Source organism: Larimichthys crocea, chromosome XVI (assembly GCF_000972845.2).
Source record: "Larimichthys crocea isolate SSNF chromosome XVI, L_crocea_2.0, whole genome shotgun sequence".
Taxonomy (NCBI): Eukaryota; Metazoa; Chordata; class Actinopteri; family Sciaenidae; genus Larimichthys; species Larimichthys crocea.
The window spans coordinates 9,090,797-9,112,429 of NC_040026.1; the positions used below are offsets into that span (position 1 = coordinate 9,090,797).

The 21,633-nt window shown below is 41.0% G+C and overlaps 1 protein-coding gene across 9 annotated transcripts in view; it reads left to right on the forward strand.

The window, feature by feature from the left end:
- Positions 1-1,471: 1,471 nt before the first annotated feature.
- Positions 1,472-21,633, forward strand: part of LOC104919698 (myosin phosphatase Rho interacting protein) — a 46,060-nt gene continuing 25,898 nt past the window's right edge. For 6 of the 9 annotated variants that reach the window (XR_003463978.1, XM_027289674.1, XM_019271106.2 and 3 more), the window contains exons 1-3: positions 1,472-2,481; positions 4,693-4,770; positions 7,039-7,104. Coding sequence is in view for 7 of the 9 variants with exons in the window: in XM_027289674.1 (XP_027145475.1) it covers positions 2,365-2,481; positions 4,693-4,770; positions 7,039-7,104 (261 nt within the window). In the remaining 2 variants the exon portion in view is untranslated. Of the gene's footprint in view, positions 2,482-4,491; positions 4,586-4,692; positions 4,771-7,038; positions 7,105-21,633 lie in introns of those variants that run through there. The other 3 variants (XM_019271108.2, XR_003463980.1, XM_019271104.2) reach the window with 3 other exon arrangements.

Here is a 21,633-nt window from a genome sequence, read left to right on the forward strand (position 1 = left end):
ACCATGAAATAGCTGACATCCTAATTACTACCCAACAAAATTAAGCAGCAGCTGACCAGCTTAACATAAAATGCTTTATAGAAGAAAGCAAGCGGGGGACAATCAAAGTACATCAGTGTTTTCACCCTCATCTGCATTAGTTCTGAAACTCTTAACACCTTCTTCGAGTTCCACGACTGTATTTTAATAGTGTAATAAGATAAACTATAATGTTATGAAATAGTAAGTAGATTCTGTAATGTTATTCTATGAGTTAAGACAACAGGTGGTGTAGCAGCACAGAGTAACATCCCAACATTGAGCAACATTCATATTTTACTCATAAAAGAAGCTGCATGGTGGAAAAATTGCAAAACTCTGTGACCTAACTTCACCTGCTATCCATAACTCATACACGCCCATTTGATTTTGCTCTGACATATTCGTACAATGTGTTTTTTTTTCCTTCTTGTTTTTTTTTCCTCATCTCTAAACTTAACCCAGCTTTCAACACAGCCATTGGAAATTGAAGCCCAACAGATGGTGCTCTGGAGCCTGAAATCAAAACACCACTTCAGTATTGCTTTCCATGTTTGAAATTAATATTTGCCAGACTTTGCTTAAGCTGGTATTTGAGCAATATTTGACATATTCTTTACTTGTAAGTTTATCAAAATGTCATGCAGCAGTAGCTGTAATGTAGAAACAGCCTACAGCTTCTTTTGTAACCTATATCAGCCCACATAACAATGCAGATAGGATAATGTAAGCAAATTAACTCATCGTAAAACATACTAGATTCATGCTTTATTTCTGTTATGTACTCATCTGTTGTTATCGAATCAAATCAAACCATTAAGTTAAAAAAAACATGTGTAATGTGTAATTTACAAGAATACGGTGTCACAGTGTTTCATGTCATATTATGTGTAATAATATGTTATTTGTCACTTTAATAGTAGGTGTATTTTGTGTACTAGTGCATTTGAGACTGGTCTTTTGCATGCACACACCACATGAAATGTAAAATAATCAAAGTGTACCATCATTGATGCATCTTTCTTCTTATGTTTTTGACTGTTTAGAAACCAAATACTGGAGGGAAAAAAAGATAAAGTAACTAGAAATGTTTTAATAAGTAGTTACCTTTTCTTTTCTTCTTTTGCTTCCCTATCCTGTTGTTGTGGATTTTGAAGATTAGCACACCACATAAGAAAAACAAAAACATCAGCTAAAGAAACAACCTCTACAAATGAGGTGGGTAACCTGAATAAATGTCTGTCTTTTCAGTCTGAAAATGAGAAAATATTAGCTCAGGCTTATTTTAATAACATATCAGCTTCACATAGAAGTTAGTTTTTGTTGTCATGGGCTCTTTAAAGCCCACCTAGCTTGAGGGGAAAGTATTGGAGATTTTTCGAGGCTTTTTATTGGCTAGTTAAAAAAACACAGGGGCGTGTCTATATATCTGATTGGTCGACGGTTGCTGTCAATCATCGCTCCACTCTCTCCTGTGCACCTCCCCATCTCTCTCCACCGACTGGATGTGCGGACCCGACCGACGGTTTTCACGAAAACATCCACCGCAGACTGCGTAACCAGTGCCAACGAAGACGGGGCGCTACGACGAACCGGGACCCGACGGTTATGGATCCAACGGCGTGACAGCCGTGTGTATGGCGGTTTTAAAGTTGGATAACGGTGTTTGGCCTTGAACGGAGACGTTAGAAGCGTTAAAACAGATTTAACGGCAATGAGTGCGGTATCACTTGTTTGATAGAAAGACACAGAGAGAGAGAGAGAGAGAGAGAGAGAGAGAGAGAGGCAGAGAGGCAGAGAGGGGCCAAAGTGGACTCCCTCCCTCGGTAGAGCTCGTTCCGCCCGATGGAGGCTGACGGGACCTTTGCAGTGAGCTCAAGGCCCGGAATGTCACCTGTGAAACGTCGACACCTCGCTGGAGGACGCAATTAAAGGAAGAAAAAAAAAAAAAAAAGACACCGTGCACACCTGTCGTTCCGACTTTATTTGACAACTTCTTAGTAAGCTCGTGCACAAAAACCACACACACCAAAAAAAAAAAAGTTAGCAGGTCAACGTTAGCTGCGGGAGGCGAACCCCCTCACGCAAGATGACTATCATAGATATCACTTAACGTGAGGTTATTCACCGCCTCAGGTAACACGGGACAGGTGAACGACGCACTCTTACCTTTTTTTTTTTTTTTTTTTTAAACAGACTTCTTCCTTCTACCGGGTTTGTTCTAGAAAGTTTTCGTGTTATATTTACATTAGTAAGTTGAATCCAACCTAATTTTTTTTAAAGTTTTTTTTTTTTTTTTGGACATTTCTTTTTTTCTGCATCAAGTGTCGCCTTTCTCCACCAACCATGTCACTCAACAACCCCTGTCGGAAATTTCAAGCCAACATTTTCAACAAAAGTAAATGCCAGAACTGCTTTAAACCCAGAGAGTCACACTTGCTGAACGACGAAGACTTAAATCAGGTGAACAAAATGCTTTTTTTTAAAAAAAAAATACTTACATTGTTATATTGTCTTTAAGCCTGTTGTTATCTGTCCCTTTTTGATGTGCACATTTCAAACTGCTTGTCATGTGTTAATAGACCATGAAGTGCAAAGGTTGGGTTAATTGGACACAATTATTTTCTAGCCCAAGGGCCCACATTGACCTTAATTCATGTAGATATAGGCCTCCACCCAGCTCCATGCCTTCCAGCACAGTAGCCTAACATCAGTTGAATCATTTTTGGTTACAATGATATATTTATATAAAATGTCTTGTTATTTAGGTAATGCAATGCTTGTCCCCGAAGGCACTCAGGATGTGAGGGTGTCGCAAATCACATTGTTGCTTTCCAGTAATCTATTAATCACAAATGAAGATTTTCCTTTAACACTCCCTGCTGCACCGTGCTGTTGATATTGGCTTGGGTTATTGTGAATGTTGGCGTTGGGTCACACTGAACTCTGATGGCCTATGTAGTCATCATTCCTTTTTCGTAAGCTGTTTTAACGTGATGGGTTAAGAGTCACCCATATCCAAGTTCATGCTTTATATGACTGACACGGATGCTTCTTTAGTTGGTAATGTCTTCCAGCGTGGCCGGGCGAGGACTAACGTTTTACACATTTTCCCCTGGTTGAAATGGAAATAATCTTTGGGGTCATTTCTCACTGGAATTTCTCATCCATTGACTATGAACCTTATCCTTTGATGACTGCACCCAGTGAGAGGTTATCATGTATTGTCAGAGGCTGAAGACCCGGGACAGGCTGGTCATGTTGTCCATTGTTTCCTAAAGTGCCACAAAAAAGAAGATACTGAAGGCTTGTGAATCTCACTCTGTGCATATTTCCATCCAGAGCTTTAGACCCTGGGGCTGTTGTGAACATACATAAATACACTCAAATGACTTCCTTAAACCACTGAAAGGTAAAAATTGACCTAGATTCATCTCATATATTCTCTCCCTCAGGAGGACTTGCCATTCGGGCTGCTGTCAGGTCATGTGAGGAGAGATGGGACGTTCTTCTAAACGGTCTCAGTGTTCCTCCTTTGGCTTTAGATTAATTTTTTCACAGGAACAGAGGAAGCTAGTGTCCCAGCTTTAGTTTGATTCCCTCTCAACACTTACTGTACTGCCCTTTTCCTGCAGTCCCATTATCAAATAACTTATCTGCAAGGTGCTATTCCTGTGCGCTGTCACCTCGCAGGCTGTCTTCCAAAAGGTGGATGTTGTTTCCCCTGCAAGTCTGCGCAGACTCTGGAGTGTCCAAGGTTACAGTTACGGGCTTATGATTGAAAATTCCTGTTATGTCTTTTTGTTTGCAGAGTCGCTCAGCTGAGAAATATGCTGCACCTCCTGTAATCAAAGTGAAAGAGGATTTTACGCTGGATTATACTCAGCTTTACGTGGGATGAAGTTATGACTGTAATCAAAAGCACTGATAGAGGGACGAAGAGGTGCCAGGCGGCTGTAAATGTCAGAGTGTTTCCCTTTTGATTTGTAGACTACTGTTCCATAGACTTGGGTGTGCAGTTGAATTACATAAGGTACTTAATTTGTTAAGCTCTTAAGGTGTTGGTAACATTTCAGTGTAAATATTTTGTCAAATGTGTGCTTCTGTGCACACAAGCCTGCGGTGGTTATGCAGGACTTCTTTGGCTCGGCAAACAAATGCTGACTACTAGCGTGGCTAGAGTTCAAATTCGTACCAGAACTATTTAAGAAAGACTGCCAGGCCAACTTGCATTTCTCAGGTTTGAATTGCAAATCCGTAGCCATGAAAGCTCCCAGGCTCTGCGCTGTCTCCTGTTTCTCATCCACTGTTTTTCTTGTTAACTACTGCCTCTCGATGCCCCCTCCACCCACCAGTCCACCGGAGGATCAGAGGGAAAATCATGTGTGTTAGCCTTTTTCCAGGACAGCATGGTGCTCTGGGATACAGCCAGCTGGAGAATGTAGCCTGCAGTCAACTCGAGGCAGCTAGTGACTAATACACACCTTTCTGGAGTTAAACTGTGCATGCATCAGTGTCGCATACTGTTTATTGGGTCACCGTTCGTAGCTTAAACTAGGTGTTGCAGGTATATCTGTGCTGATTTAATATATACAGAATTGAACTGCCGATCGATGTGTTGTGCGTGTTTGAGTGTTTGCTTTCAACACTGTAATTATGTTTTCTCCTCACCAGGCAAAACCTATATACGGAGGGTGGTTGCTGCTCGCACCTGAGGGGACAAATTTTGACAATCCCTTACACAGATCCCGGGTAAGTGGACTTTATTTGATTATTGTTTTGTTTTTTGTCTCTCTTTTTTTTAATTAAGGGACTTTTTTCTGGAGCTTAATTGATAATCTTTGAAGGGAGCAGCTTTATTTGACTCATCATTGACTCGAAGAGTTAAAATGTGTAGTACTTTTGGATTTTGTGTTAAACAGCTTTTAGAGTGAGATGGGATAAGTTTTGTATATTAGGGCAGCTCTCAGGGTGCTATGTGAGTTGAAAAAGGCGACTGGTTTGCATAGCCCTTCCTTTTAATTTTGTTATCTACTGTGGCACTCCTTTGACATCAGACAAACAGGAGGGTCTGTTTGTTGTTTCTTTTTTTTCACGGATTCGGCAGCTTCCTGTGGGAGGCTTTGGCCCTCTATCAGAACAAGCCTCATTCTCAGGCAATAATGAGCCTAATATTGACTTTTATTTCATGAATCCTGCTCCCCTATCATCATGTAATGGGAGACTTGCTCTGTTGCACCGCTTCCTTTATCAGCTCCCAGATTATACTGTGGTGGTGAATCCCAAAGAAGGAGTAAAGAGAGAATGTGGGGGAGGAGAAGGAAAAGTCCCAGTTCTCACAGCCACACTGATGGCTTCCATATGGGTTTTTGGGGAAAAGCACCTCTGAATCCTTCAACTCAAACTACTGTCAACAGTCTGCTGCTGCTTTTGACATAATCACTGATGTATTCGGCCTATTCTTGCAATCAGCTTTTCAACTCTGGGTGTAATTGGCAGCCTGTACGTAGTGCTGAGTTGAGCAGGTTGGTCAGGTTTTGACTGACCAACAAGCAAATAACAGAGAAAAAGAGCTGACACGTTGGATGAGTCATGGTTTAGGACCACTTTAGTCTGACAGGTTGCACCTGTGGCTCTACCCCGTCGATCAACAACAATACAGAAGTGATCTTTCTAAGCCACATATCTGTCACCTTTTTAATAGCCTCTTAATGGATACTACTGCAGTGTCCCTTTTAACATCACCCGTGAATGCCATCAGCACCCCTGTTGAGACCTTTCAATGGCTTTTACATTACAAAGCACCTCTCAATATTTCATGGATTGGGCTCGGTTGGAATAGGAGCTCAGGATATCTAACACTGAGACAAAACGGTGCATTAAGATAAGAGGGGGGCAGTGGAGAGCTCATCAAGCCAACGAGGAAGAAGATCAATGAAAGCTGTCATCGTATCATTTGCACAAATATCGGCATAAATGCTTTTCTAACCGAGAGATAGAATTACTGTGTTGTGTGTTCAATTTGACCTTGTACTTTCAGAAACATGATAGGCTTAATCTTCCTCAGTATGCTTGGGTCCATAACAGTGTGCGCTTAAAGTATTTTGGTCAAACACTGACATGATACTGTCGGATATCAGTTCAAGGTTGTGTTTTTCATATGTATTTGTTTTTGATTTTACTTGTTTATTAAACAGGTATTTTATAGCAGTCATTGACTCGATGGCTCAGTTTCGTTGGCAGTCCCTTGGCAGGCAAATCCACCAAAGGGTGATGGCATCAAATGTTACAATTCAGACAGGGTTACAAAGAATAAACACTGAGTCATACAAAATTAAAAGCACTTTCCATTTAAAACATTACAATATACAAAAATGAAATGGAATACTCTATGTTTAGCGCATTGTGGTTAATGGTCCCTTTTTTATATGCCCCCGTGAGGCACATTGGGCATGTGTTATACCTACATTCATCTGGGCATAAAAAACAGGTGTTTTCATATTCTTTGTTTTTATTCCTCGTTTTTATTATGGAGAAATAGTAGTAGAAGATAGTTGATTTTTAGACTTCGCATGATGATAAAAAATGTTTTCCAGCTAACTTGAAAAGCTTTTGATGTGGTAAACTGTATGTTGAAAGTCAGCCAAAAATCGGGTTGTCGTTGCATGCACGGTTTTCCAAAGGCTTACTTGGCTTACTTGTCTTTGTGTATTTACTGTTTGTGTGCACCAGTGTTGTGGCTGAGTCTTAAACTACACCCTGACGTGTATAGTATATACGATTTGGAACATTTACAATAGAGAATCTCTGGCTTTATAAACTAAATATCTGTCCGTGCTTCTGACAGCGTTTGTTAAACCGCCATGGCTAAAATTGGTAAATGCATAATAAATGACAAGGTTTCAAACCTCATGTTAAATATTTGCACATTTTCACGTTACTTCATCCTTTTTTTAAATGCTCATGTGGTTTACTGCTGCGACTGACATGTCATGACTTTCTCTTCTTCTCTAAATGCAGAAATGGCAAAGGAGGTTCTTCATCCTTTACGAACATGGCTTACTTCGCTATGCTCTGGACGAAATGGTAAGTGAAAGCTTCCCTCCTGTCAGCTGCTTATTTTTGTTTGTTTGGAGTAAACAATTAAAAAGTAAAAAAATAAGTATAATAATAAACATAATAAATTCTAAAATTAATGCTGATGTCTGAATAATGGCCTGGTATCAAATATACTAGCTCACAAAATGGTCTATTGGGAAAAAGTGCTATGAAGACTCGTGTGTTAGTATAGTGCCTTTTTTTGTTCTTGATTTTCATTTTCACCCCCTGAACTTGATGATGATTGTTCCCCCTGCGCTTTTCTGTCTTTGTCTTAAACTGTTAATGAAACTCAAACTCAGCAGTCAAAAAAGGGAAATTATTATTCCCCTTTTTAACTCCAGGACTCTTTTAATGACACTGCTGGAGGAAGTGTTGACTTTGGGTTACCGCCGTACAGCCGCAGGCTTATTATTGAAATATGATACAATTACAGAGAAACTCATTTAGTTTTCACTTGTCACAAATAAAAGCCATGACCACTATTTGATAATGTACAGAAGGTTGTACTGTCGATTGCCCTGTGTATTATACGTCCCATGACACAAGACTTATTAAGTAATGATGACTCTAACCGAAAGATTTTTAGTTTGTTCATTTCCATTTATCAAAATAGTAAAATAGTAAATACTCCACATGTTGATTGTTTGAAAAAAAAGAGAAGAATGAATATATGCACTAGCATATTGGTGATTTGCATTTGTCCGAGGAATACCTGGAGGGTATGATGGGCTCACTACCACTTGAAAGTCGCCAAATGGTTGACACCAGTGCTCTCTTGCGCACAACAGACTATGCTGTGAATGTGTTAAACAGTAAGCTAACTAGCACTGTGGTGTCAAAAAGGATGACGTGATACCACATGGTGTTGATACTAAAAGTCATGTGCCAAGCTGTTTGTGTTTGTTAGTGGCTGACATACTTATTTTGCAAGAGTCCCGTGGTAACTTCCTGTTCTGAAAGATAAACCGGACAAACCTCTTAGGAAGATCTTAAACCTAGACAACACTTATGTAGCTTATGCTTATATTTCTATACTGTATATGTAGACCAACTGTCCTTTTGAGGTCATGCTTTTGTAGGTCACTTTGAATACTATATAGTCTATATATTGTCTTACTACTTCATTATACTGCAGCATGTGGGCACGCTGAGTATTGATTGACCCAAAGCGGCACTCAACAGTTTTTTTTCTAAACATTGGATGTGCTTTGAAATGAGGTGAAAGCAGAAGTAGTTGAAACAGCACATGCTTTGTTGGATTTGACCCTTTCATACTGTATGTGGCATTCTCTGGCAGAGGAGAGAGATGCTGAGAGGTTTTATGTAAGAGAAGCAGCAGGGGCTATGATGCCGTGTAGACTTATTTTTTCTTTTCTGTGCCCTTCGGCATCATTTCATTACCCCTATAGAAATCTGTTGAATAGCAAGGCAGAGTTTTTTGTTGTTATTTTTTTTTTACTGTATTAAACATGGCAAAAATACTGCACTGGCCTTTAATATTTTCTTCAAACTGGAGCCAATAAATTGTATTTGAAGAACTGGTAGAGTGATTATGCCAGAAGAAGGATGGGTTATATGTTTACTGAAAGAGACAATGGAAAGAGCCGGATGTTGTCCTGCCATTCATCGGTCTCTATGGATGTCACTCTTCATCTTTTCATCTCCTCTGAATGCGTGATCAAAAGGAGAGGGGGGTTAGGGAGGGGTCTGGAGCTGGAAATATCAAGTGACACTAAATATAGAACCTAGTTGTCACACTGAACATTAGAATAATTGTTTTGTGTTGAATAGAGCGCTTAAAAAAATCTTGGCTATTTGGTTTGTTTTTTTGTGGACAGAGATAAAATTCAGATTTGAACTGTTCTGAAGCTGAACGTTGGGTAGGGTTAGACTCTGTGAGTGGCATTATGTGATTTTTTTTTTTTTTTAAATGAATTGCAGTTAATGCAAGGCAATGAAGTATGATATATTTTTAATTGCAAAACACTGTAAGCTGCAATAATTAATGTTGACATTATGTCAAAGTTTCAGTGCAAAGTGCTTTCAACATTAAACAAACATTAAATACACGAAAGAGACTGAATTAAGAAAAAAAAATTTGTATCTTGAATGACATCAGGTCAAATCTAAAGACAGCCAGCTTTCACCAGTATAACGTCGCTCCAGACCACATCAGAGCCCCCATCTGAGAGCACTGGTTGGGGTTGTAGATGAGGAGGTGCCCCCTCTGTTTTCCTCTCGGCCTAGTTTTATGGCTCTTGTGTCTTTGGCTCTAACCAAACCCAGATGGGCTGCGGTCCCAACCTTCAGGATGTGGCACGACTCTGGGGGAAAGGAATGGGTCTGCGAAGGCTTGGGAGAGCCATCGATTTTGGGGTTGCCCACCTACGCTGAACACCCAACACTTTTTTAAGAGCAAGAGACAAGTGGTAAAAAGCAGAAAACGTAACTGCTGTAGGCACAAGATAAAGAGTAAATGTGTTCCGACGATGGAGAGGGTGAACATGTTGGCCTGCATAGAGCATGTGCTGCCATGCAATGCTAATGTGTTGGTAAAGCCTTCTCCTGGATTGTTCTTGGCATAGACCTCCAAAGAAAGGAGTTGAAATGCGTTGTCTAAGCTAGTAAACTGCATTAGCTCTATACATTTTATTAGCTGTAAATATGGAAATAAGATACATTTACTCACAAAGCCCTCCGTCAATTCACTCTCCAGTATTTACTGAATGCACAAGCTAGATTTTCCCAGAGCAGACCAATGCAGTTATTTCAGTGGAGCGTTGCCAAGGCAACATGTTTTGTCTCTTTGTCCAGCAACAGTTGACCATGGTATGTGTAACATACAGGGACAGTTATTCTCTGTTTTGTGGAGAGCTCTAGCTGTCTCTGTCCTGACTTTATGGATACAGGACAGAACGCTCTGGAAGCAAAGCACGAGTGTGTGGGCTGAGGCTGTCTCTGAGGCTCAGTCATATGGTGAGCAAGCCTTTCTACAGTAGCTGTAGCAAAAAAAAAAGAAAAAGAAAAACCCCCTAAAAAACAACAGACACAGCATCGAAACAAATGTGCAAGGCTGGGATCAGACTGAGTTCCAATTTGTGCTGAGCTGCACATGTTTCTGCGTGTGAGTGAATGCACCTGGGGCCGAGGGTGCTTGACTGCAGAGGCCATGTCAGGAGCAGGTGTTGCAGGGTTCGAGAAACGTCACTTTTAAACTGACAACACTGGTGAGGGTGGGTGGTCTTATAATCAATATGTGGTAAATAAAAGCAAAATGAAAAACATAAACAGAGGCCACTCGTACACAACTGTGAGATTCAGCCATTCGAGTTGTTTAAGTGATGTGAGAAACACACGTACACGCAAAAAAATCCATTATCACCTCATGGTGAGGGGCAGGTATGTGGGTGTGAAGAACTCTCCAGCTTCACAAAGCCACTTTGATGACATCAGTGCAAGTTGAAATGATCACCACCCACACTATAATAACTGCTTCGCTATGCAGTCCTAAATACCCCACGCAACACCTAGCTCCCTTTGACCTCGTGATGACCTAATTGTAACCTTGTCTAACACACACACACACACTGACACGCACTGACACACAGATTGCAATGTCTCAATCTCTGTTGTGGTCTCTGAGCTCACTCTGAATCACAGCCTCAGACTTTTGTTACGTCCTTTGATTAACTGGCAATACAGTGTACACCTACCTCTGAACAATGTGAGGAAATGTTGTAGACACCATCAACAGTCTCAATGCTAAAATGCAATAACCTTCTTAATGCATTTTAGTCCAGACTCAAACAAGCACAGTATACCTGCAAATAAAACCAGGCTACCTATTGAGTTGCATTAGACAAAAGGCCCATTCAGACACACTTGAATTGCATTTGCTTTTAGTCTGTATTGCCTACAGTTGACTGTCTGAATCGCAGCCATGTTCCTTGTTATTCCAAGGAGAACATGATGTTCTCATGACGTTGCAGTTGTTGAAGTCATTCTCATTTCATCTTAGCTCAATCAATTTCCTGTGTTTACTGGAATTCAAATAGTGGACCCCTGCCCCACAGCAGTGTCCAAGAACTAAGAGTTTTGACAAACTTCTCTCCATTTCCCACACATTTGTGCATTCTTTTAACTTGAGGCACACTCTGCTCTGCTGCCTCTCTCCTGAATCTTCCCGACAGGAGCATATACACCCTCAGCAAGTGTTTGCCCTCACACTTGTAAGACCTTTTGACATGCTGAGACATGCATAAACCCCCTCCCTTTTCTTGCCCTGTGAAACATGAAATTGGGGACTATTTTTAACAAATTTTGAGGAGCTTTTGTCCTGTGTTGGTTTGGGAATGAGGACGGCTTTCTGGGGGATGGATGAGTGGGCAGGGCCTCTGAGCTGTGTTGTTGCCTCCAGGCACTCTATGTAGGGAATAAGTGGAGGCTGACCACCCCACCCCATCAAATTAGGGATACTTATAGGGGGAGCTCCTGTCTTCGACTCACAGCAAGCCATGGGAAACGGAGTTGAAAGACTGCCTGGACTACGCGAGTTTGTGTTACAGTACAGTTTAAGATTGGATGAGTTAAAAGAGAAAAGGATAAATGAGACGTTGGCCACAGCTAATGGTGTTAAGACAGTGCAAGTCTTCTATATTGGATTATTGTGGTTTGTTTACTAAGTGCAGGTCCTGGGTGAGGCGTGTGTTGGTTTTGTAGAGATACGGTGCATGAGAGTCTTCTTTAACCCCTGCCCTTCCTTCCCCATGGTTCCAGTAGGAACTGATCTGCTGGAATGTAAACAGCCATGGATTACAGTGGGGTCACTGTTCCCGTTGCACAAAGCCACAAAACCATGGGAACAGCCATTCATACAGCTTGTAATCATCAGGGTCTACAACACTGTAACTGCGACTCAACCTAATGGCAACCACACATCCCAAAGCTGACGCCCAGTATAGTATATTTATAATGAACCTTCTGTTGTTTTTGTATTCAGTTACACAAATGGGGAATTTTTGTGGATTCTTGTCACTGTTTTATCCCAATTTGAAATTTCCCAATTCCTTACGCACTGCTGACCTTGTCTCTGTCATGTCTGCTGTTGCCTGGGAGAAAATGACCACAATGAACTTCTAAGTGACGGTGCAACACACAGGGTGTAATCCTCTCCAGTTTTAGTAACCCATGTGCAAGTATCATGACCAAACAGTCGCAGTTGAAAGTGCAGTGACTAATACGAGAACCCTCACCAGCTTTCTTTGTTTTTGTGCCAGCATACATTCAAACTATATTAGAATACAAAACACAAGGTGGAAGAGGTAGCATAAGCATACTGCATGTTGTGCCCTACTGCTGGCTACCTAACAAGAGATTACAGACAAGAGTAAAATGAAAAAATAAATTTAAAGTATTACCGGTTGGGAGTTTTTCAAACAGTTCTCTGGGCTGATCCTCCTGTACAATGACGCATTAGTTCACCCCATGAGCAAAAGATCCAGTGTGAACATGTCATTTCGTGGGAGCACAGGTTTTAAAAAAACTGCACCACACCCACTGCTTTCCTGTAAAATTCTTGATCAAGATAACGGCCACTGTAATAAAGTGTCACCATCATTTCTAGCCATGTAACTTCAGACAGGACTATAATTAGATCCTCTTGTTATATGTCAAGACATCTTGGCAAAGTCTTGTCTATGCTAACCAAGCAACATGTATTCCTTAGTGTCCCAGCCAGACCCAAACCAAGGAGAAAGATGATCGCACTGACACAACACATTTTTATAAAAATCACTCCGGAAGCAATATGATAGTCTGTGAAGTGACCATACATCCCTGCCTATGCAGAGGTTCTTATCCATGAACTAGCTCACAGTGATCACTAATCAAGGGCCTTGCTGTCCTTTTAAATGACCCAGTAGTGCTGTGTTTGTCTGTGAAGACATGAGTCGACCATTGCCAGGAGAGTATGATTAAGCTAAAAGCACTGAAAGGACTCCTGGAAGATGGGCCAGGTTGTATTTTCACTTAATAACTGACCAGTCTGGCTCTCTTTCTGGCTTTTGGTCTGACTTTCTAGTGTCTTCTTATCTCTGCTCTTTAGTTTTAGCCTTGGCTTTAGTCACCACATCATACCGGATGTGGTAAAGATAAAAATCTTATCTCCTCCACTTGTGTTTGAATTTTTCCATTCCTTTAGTCAGAAGTACAGTGACCCTTTTTGGCTCAGCGCCATGCCTTTAAACGTTAAACTCCTGAGTGTAAGCCACTACATGGCACCACTTTGGTCACATTTATTGTCTTTAAAGGTGTAATTTAAAGCTGTTAATTCAATATTGCACAGATACACACAGAGAACTGCCAGGAAACATGATCCCAGCCGATTTAAAGCTAAACTTAATTGTGGTTTTGTGCCTGCTCTAAACTCTCAAGGATCAAATGTGAAGGACAGGGAGACTTTCTCATGCTTTCTCACTGACCTCCCCCTCATCCACTCGCTTTCCCTTATTTTATTGTGCGTGTATGTGTTCCATAGCCAGTGCTAGCTTAATGAGTCTAAAAATAATGGCTGTCAAATTACACTTATTAAATTCAAATTACAGTCAATAAAACAGCGTTGTTCTCCAGTATGCTCGGAACACACAGAAATTTGGACTAAACTCTCCCTTTGATTGAATGAGTAGAAAGTGCAGCCATTCACATTTATTGAACTGGAAATGCTTAGACAAATTGGTACAAAGTAGGCATTTGTCTTTTCTGAACATATCAAAAATGAAAACATTTGGCTCTTTCACATCAAGATTCTAGTTAAACTAAAGCTGATGTTGGCTGTAAATAAGTGGGAAACAGTCCTTTGGTTCAACCCTCTGGTCTATTATTATATTAGTGGTCACTGTTGCGTGAGACTGTGGACAGGATCATTTAACACAGGGTACTAGGTCTATCAACACTTCGAGTAACTAGTCCTATATTGCTCATAGCTTATGGTTTCTCATAACGTATCAGGTTTCTGTTGATTTGCGATTCTAGTTGATGGTGAACTTGGACTCCCTTTTGTTTTTTCCTTGGTTAATATGATTGCCTCATGTTTGGTTGAGCCAAATGCTTGATGGCGGTCCACTGTTGCGCCATGGTGAGGAGCCCTTAAAAGGCTTCTTTTTTTTTTTCACAATGTCTTTTTTACCATCCTTCTCTTTGTAGCCTCCTTCATTTTCGTGTTCTTTTTAATGATTTCCAGCTATTCATTATCCAGAGAAAGGCCGGCTCCAGGAGGCTTTGGCTAAACCAGTGTCCACTCTCGTTGCATGGTCCTCACTTTTACTTTCCCATTACTCAGTCCGATTCACTTTCCCTTCCTTTTACCTCCTCACTTTCTCTTATTCTGTCACTCTCTCGTATCTGTGTCTTTCATTCCAGTTCTTGCTGGCCAATAAATCATTTGTGTTGGAGAGAGCAGCCAACAGTATTGTGTAACTTCTCTCCCCCAAACCCTCCCTTGTCTATAAAGCCAAACATGGCCTGACAGACTGCTCGCTCAGTTTGTTCTAAACACTAGACTAGGACACTGACAAAAGGTTTCATTTAAAGCATCAGGGTGAGGGGTTAGCTAGCTCTGAGACAGGCACTAATAAAACAGCAGGGTAGGTGGGAAGGTGTCTGCTTGTGTGATGGTGGGGGTGTATGGACACTGAGAGGCATTTCCAATTTAGAAAGTGAAAATACTGCTATTGTGAATTACCCACAGATTCACATCACTGTTTATAAAGGTATTATTTGTCACTTGGCCCCACACGTCCTGCTCTCTGTGTGGTTTGTAGGTTGTGGTCGTGATGGATGGCAGATTTGATTAGTTACATCACTGCAGTAAGACATCTCCGTTGGATGAATTCCAGTTGTAAACCGGCCTGAGGCTGGGTGTCTAATAGACTGCTGCCGTGTAATGGCCTGCAGAAGCCACAGCTGCACTTGAACGTCTTTCAAAGTTGCAACAGGTGCAGGTGTATTGGATGACCTTTAACCTTTCACCTCAGCTTTGGCGACCTGCCAGTCCAACCACCTGTTGAGGTCTTGGCTCTGCAGCCAAGATATTTTTAGAAAGAAAGAAAGTGCAGCCGTGGAATTGAGTCTAGTGATGTTTCACGTCAACATAATAGCAAAGGTAAAACATATGTCCTGGTAGATATATTTAGATATTTAGAATATTTCATATGCATGTGAAAATATATCAGTAGAAGCTCTACCTTCTACTTCTACCTAACTACCATTTTAGGATCTTATTTCATTTATAGGTCTTGCTTGTGAAATCCACATAACCTGCAACTGAAGCATGTTGGCATGTTGCTAATTGTTGTTGGGTGAGCCACTCGCTCTTTAATAACCCACTCCAGCTTCCTCAGGACCTGGCCCAAAATTCCCATTTCAAGCAGCCATGGACTGGCCTACCTCCAGCCCCAGCACCTAATCAGCTTAGTGCTCTCTCCTCTGTGCTTTTTCTTGGCTTTAAAGAGAAAGCAACAAAAAAAAAACGCCCTTTCTACTTAAGTAACAAAGCACTGCAATAAAAATATTTATTATCGCTAATAATATTTTAAATAAACAGAGAAATGATGTAACAGGCAAGATATCTGGCAACTTTTCCAGATATCAGCAGTTTTATTAACTCTCAGCTGTTCAGCTAATACTTTGCCATCTTTAACAAGTGATTGTCTGAAATAAGTACGAACTGCAAATCTTCTTAGTTATATCTAATGGTTTGTACTCCATTTTTCCACTGAACCTCAGTATTATTTTAGCACTGATGAAATCTTATATGTAGCACTAATCATTAAACTGTAGTGTACCAATGCTTGGTCTTGGTATTCTTAGTCTTGTTTTATTATTGTTGTGATAAGATAATGTCTGTTTTAATCATAAGTCTAATGATATACTGGGTTATAGCCATGAAAAGTTTTGTGTGTTGAAACATCTGATGCATTCGAAAATGTTGTGAAATGAGTAAACACGTTAGAAGAAGAAACATTTATCCTCAGGAAAGTAAGGAATTACAGAAACGTGGTTATTGTGCTGATACTAGTTTTGAAGTTTTAAACCAGTCCTGGAAGACGTAAAGATATCTGAAAATGAATCTTGCCCCAGAGGTTTTGTTACCTGCCATGTCTTAGGCTCTAAAGTTATCTGCTGTCAGCAGAGTGTGGGCAGGTTAACTGCCAACCAGCAGACCTGGGTCTGTAGGAAGCTGCTCTTCAGCCCTGTGGAAAAATAACTGACTCCAAAACCGAGGTATTAGCTGAATTCCCAAAGGAACATTTTCCTATCCCTCCCCCATTTTCCCTTCCCTTCTGCCTGATGGGCTAATTTGCGTTGACTTAGCAAGGCTTTGGTAGATTTGCAGCCATTATCAAAGAGGTAGTTGAAGCCTGACTGCAGGTCTTATGTGTAATAACTTCTTTATAGTGTAGACCGAGATGGGGGAAACTAGCTTCTTGTTAATCGTGTGAAAGGAGTGAATGATATGTATGTGCTACTTGTATTTTGATTAGAATAGTTTTCATTAGGGCCCTGCAACTTTACAACAGCCATAGCGTATAATGGGTTCCTATTCACCTTGGCCTAGTTTCCAAAGTGCTGTGTCAGAGCACTGTATGGGACGCTGCAGCAACCCAGACACTGCTGTTTTGGAGCACATTGTGATCTTGGACTGTTTTTTGCAGTGGAGACAAAAAGCTGATCCAAGAGCTGCAATTCTAGGATTTACTGCTCCCGAAGTCAGTGAGTGAGTGGCACTGTATTTGAGAGAACATTAAGAAAGTTGAAGAACAAGACTGGTTAATAGTGGTTATCAATTTTAAAGCAGTCCAAATGTGCAGGACATCCAGTTGTAATCATTACCTTGTGTAACAAATCTATAATATTTATTGCTACCTAATTTAAAGAGGACAGATAGCAACAGATATACTCATTGTGCATGTGCACAGTATATAGGAGTATTAAGTATATGTGCATATGTTATTAGGCTAGAAGAATGAGCCAAAACATAACATTAATTTTTAAGAGATTGCACCACCTGCAGGGCATTGCTATGCATATTCGAAATACAGATTATTCCAAACAGCTACCCATCAACATCCATCACCATCAACACTGATAGACACTAGTTAATCTGTCCCTGCTGTTTGTGTTTCGACATTAACCTGATTAGCTGACAGCTGGCTAGCTAACGTTAGTCGCCCAGCTGCGTGAGACAGACTAAACAAACTAGAATCTGTGCACTGTTTCATATATTTCTGTGGCATTACCTCTTTTGACTAGAGATAATGCCTTGTCAACAAACACAAAACACAACTCCACCTGCACTTGAGGCAGGTGGCTTCTTGAGGTACAAGTAAACTGCAGTAAGTGAGTGTATAGAGTTGCAAAATGGGATGAGCTATTTTAGATGCCTCTGGTTCTGAAAGTTAAACTCCCATAGAAAATATAACATGACCCACAGTTGAGAACTCCCAGTTAAATCATTCATAGAAGACATTAACAGCTGCATCACAAAAAGTCTGAAAAATTCTGAGGTAGAGGTTAATTATGACTCCAAAAGTACATTTAAAAAAGTAACTCTAGGCTTGATATAAAGGAGAAGACTTATTTTGTTGACAAAACTGATTTTAATTTCAATTCAACTGTTCTGTGTCTATTTGGTTGAATTTAGTTGCTGTTAGTTTAAGTGACTTTGCCTCTGTTCCAATTCACGCCTCAGACTGTATGTTTCTCCATGGCAACGTGGACCCTCACTTAATAGCTCTATAGTGTGTTTATGTCACCGTTTAGAGGACTGTTTCTGACTAAAAGTAGCCTTACTGTGGTGTGGACAATAAAATAACTAAAGGTTTGACTATTTAGAAATCATGTAAATTGTGTAAAAATACAAATGTAAAAAAATAAAGCCTTACTTAGCGACTAACTATACAAGTGAAGGGTAAAAACTGAACCGATAAGCCGAGTGAGCAGACATAGCAGATGTATCATTCATCACATATGAGGAGTTAAGAAAACAACAGGGGAAGAAGCAGCCTTGACAAATATTAAAGGGCGTTGGACAGCAAAGACAGGAAAAAGTTAGACGTCTGGGAAACCACACACTCTCACAATAATTCTCCTTAGACAGTCTGAGTCTGAACAGCCAACGCAACATGACACAACTCAATCATAGCACCTGTTTCTCCAGCCGGCCCTTTTACTCTGTCACCACCCAGAAACACTGGTTCCTCACACTCTCTGTCTGTTGCATCACAGTGCTGTATGTAGTAGAAAATACCATTTAAAAGTGTTTAACTTGGTACCCACACACATTATTTCACATTTATTCTACCCTGGAGTGGGAAAGATCTTCATGAGGTTCATGTACTATACACTCTGTTCCAGTACAGTTGCATCTGATTGATTGATAACACAATCCTAGCCTCCATTTGGGAAAAAAAAACCTGTTGTACTCGCAGAGAAAATAGTCTTCATCCTCCAACTCTTCCCTCATCTTCCTCCTCCTCTGCATTTGTCGACTGCTGGCTAACACAGCATTCAACCACCCACATCCTCTTACCGTTCTCCATAAGAAGGGCAGCACTGCTACCACCCACAGTCCTTTCTGAAATACCTGGTACAAATATGTTTGAAATGTGTGGCGTTTTAATTTGTTGTAATAATTGTTCACCTTTCCTTCACTGCACTGCTGTTGGTGTGTAACCAGGCTTCAAACTGATTCCTATACTCTAGCATTTATTCTGAATGTCTTGAATGCATACCAGTGGAGTGAGGTGTATCCGAGAATGCCTGGAGGACTGTACTTGGCCCCACAACAGAGATGTCAGATATCCACCATATGGCTTTTTATAGAGCTATATGTTTGTCTAAAGTACAGGCAGGGGGTTAGGGTTAGTATTATAGCTGAGGCTAAGGTAAATATCATGTGTGATTGCACTGGCTTAACATTGTCTCAATATCGTGGTTAAATTATAGGACCGTGAGGACTCGAGGACAGTGATGATTGTAATCTTGTCCATGACCAATCTGTCAGCTCTAGTTCCTGACCTGATTGCTATGTATATCTTTGTTTGTACGATTATTGTGGACTTTGGAGACAGTTTGATATTCCTGTGTAGCAAGACAAAAGGTGACTCCATCCGTCTGGCACCTGAGGACATTTCCCCGCAGCTGGTTGTTGGCATCCTCCGTGGTATCAAAAATGTCTGTCTGTTTACCACTGTTGTCGTAAGTTGCTAAGGAAAGATTTATTGCATAATTGCTGTTATCGGTAATGAGCAGAGGATGTTGGACCCTGAAGAGACCTGATTCTAGGCCATGTTCATGAGTCAGGATGCAGCAGTGCCAGTTCATCAGCTTTCCTTTTGGCTTCCATGTCTGTAATGATCAAATTCAAATGACTTTGGATGCAGGGTGAATAAGTTGGAGCCTGCTGTTACATGTCTAAAGAAGCACAATGTAACTTGCTGAGTGATGTTGTACCTTTCTGAATTTGTCACCAGTAAAGTTGGCAGACAAACCGGCACCTAATACCAAGTAACAGATGTTGCTGATCAACTTACAGGTGTTCATAACTAACTTGGTCATTGAGCAGTATTTAAGGTGTATTCATACTGATCCAAAATTCATGAGAGATTAGGTGAATGTAATAAAAAAAATGTTGCAATATATGACTCAGTCACATAGTTAAATGCCAGTGTATTCCCTAATGCTCTTCTCGACTGAGTCAGTTTAACTGCACTCTTGCTTTCCATGACCAGAAATGAGTCTGTCAAACCCAAGAATGTTGATGGCAAAGGAAGCGAATTTGCTTCACAACCAAAAATGAAAGTTAGACCATCAGCCAGCTGCCAAAAGAAGCAAATATTTCTCTTGCTGTGTCATAAGGGAGAATAAGATGTTTTGCTAAGCTGCGGAATGGCCAAGAGTGAAGGAGGCCAAGGGTGCAAAGGCATGCATGCATGCATGGAGCTTACCAATTACCATTTTCTAAACAGAGAGTTGGTTACTAATGAACACTGTTGTAATGCTACACAGCATCTGGACAGAGATCACAAGACGTATGAATACTATACGGTAAGGGGAGCAGAGATGGGCTTAAATTGTGCTGTGCATGTGCATTTTAATGCTTTGTTGAACTTGAAAAGAATCTTTGATTAGAAAGTAAAGTTTTTAGTATCAGTTGTAGTTCCCGTCTTCCCCGAGTGGATAAACTGGGAATAGTTTCTCCATTCACTCCTGTTACGTGGCAAAAAAATTTAAAACATGTATTTTAGATGTGTCACATGGAGCGGTTTGTGACGCTTGCACCTGTTGTCTAAAACCAATTAATAAAAATGTTAAATTCAACATGTTTTATAATTACTCAAGTACTTAATGCAAGTGATTGACAGTATTCGGATTTGCTACTGAAATTCAATATTCTGACTTGTATGACAGCTAAAATGGCACATCTGGCCACTTTATAATCTTTCCACAGATATGTGCCAATAAATATTGCTGCTGATACAAAATTCCCTCCAGTCATCATAGAGCAGCCCAAAGAAACCAAACCTTTATCCGATTTGTCCCTGTTTCCCCTTGAGACTCTGCTCAATGACTCCCATCGAGACAGCATTCATATTATTGTCTGAACAGCTTCAGAGACTAGAATAAGTTTATGCTGGCTTCATAATTTCCATGCTCTGATTACAAAAAGACACTTGTTTGGGCCTCTTGTCTCTCAGTCATTTCCTTGTTAAGGGTTAAGGGGAGGAGTGGCTCTGTGGACTGTGGCGGCTGACAATCCCACATTGTGTGAACTGGTGCTGCTTCACAAAGGGCCCATTGTGGAGAGCGGTGGCCCGGGGAGAGGGGACTGGGTCTAGGCTAGGTGACAAGAGAGGTGTGGGTTCGGGGGGCCTGGGTCTGGGGGCTAGATCCGCGATGGCTGGCCCACAGCAGGGGCGTGTATTGGTGCTCAGCTGACACAGTGCTGGGGCAGGGAGGGCGCACACGTGTGAGAGGAGTCCCGTGCTGCAGTGCAAAACATATACTGTACTCTCACACAGCCACCACCTATTTCACATAAGCACTCAAATCTCTCTCAGAGGTGAGCAGCTTTATGAAAATAGGTTTTTAATCAGAGCTGTTGTCAGTCTGATTTATTTTCCGTGTTCAAGAGAATCCGATGTGGTGATTATAAAACTGGGGGCTTAAGCTGCTTGTACAACTGTTCCCAGAATTTGAAATATTTTGCTGTTTATCCTCCTCTGACTCCAGCTCAAGGACAGGCCCACATGTGTGGTGTACTCTAGATTTGTTTACTCAGACAGATGGCCTAGCAGTCCAAAGTCATAGTCAACAAAACCCTGTTTTTTCCCTGCTGTTCTCCTTGACCACCAGCTTGAGACTTAATCTCCCTTTTCTCAACCCATACTGTTCCCGCTCTCTGTCCCCAAACCTCCTTCTTCTTGCCATGTCTGAGAGTGACAGGGCTCTCAGGTC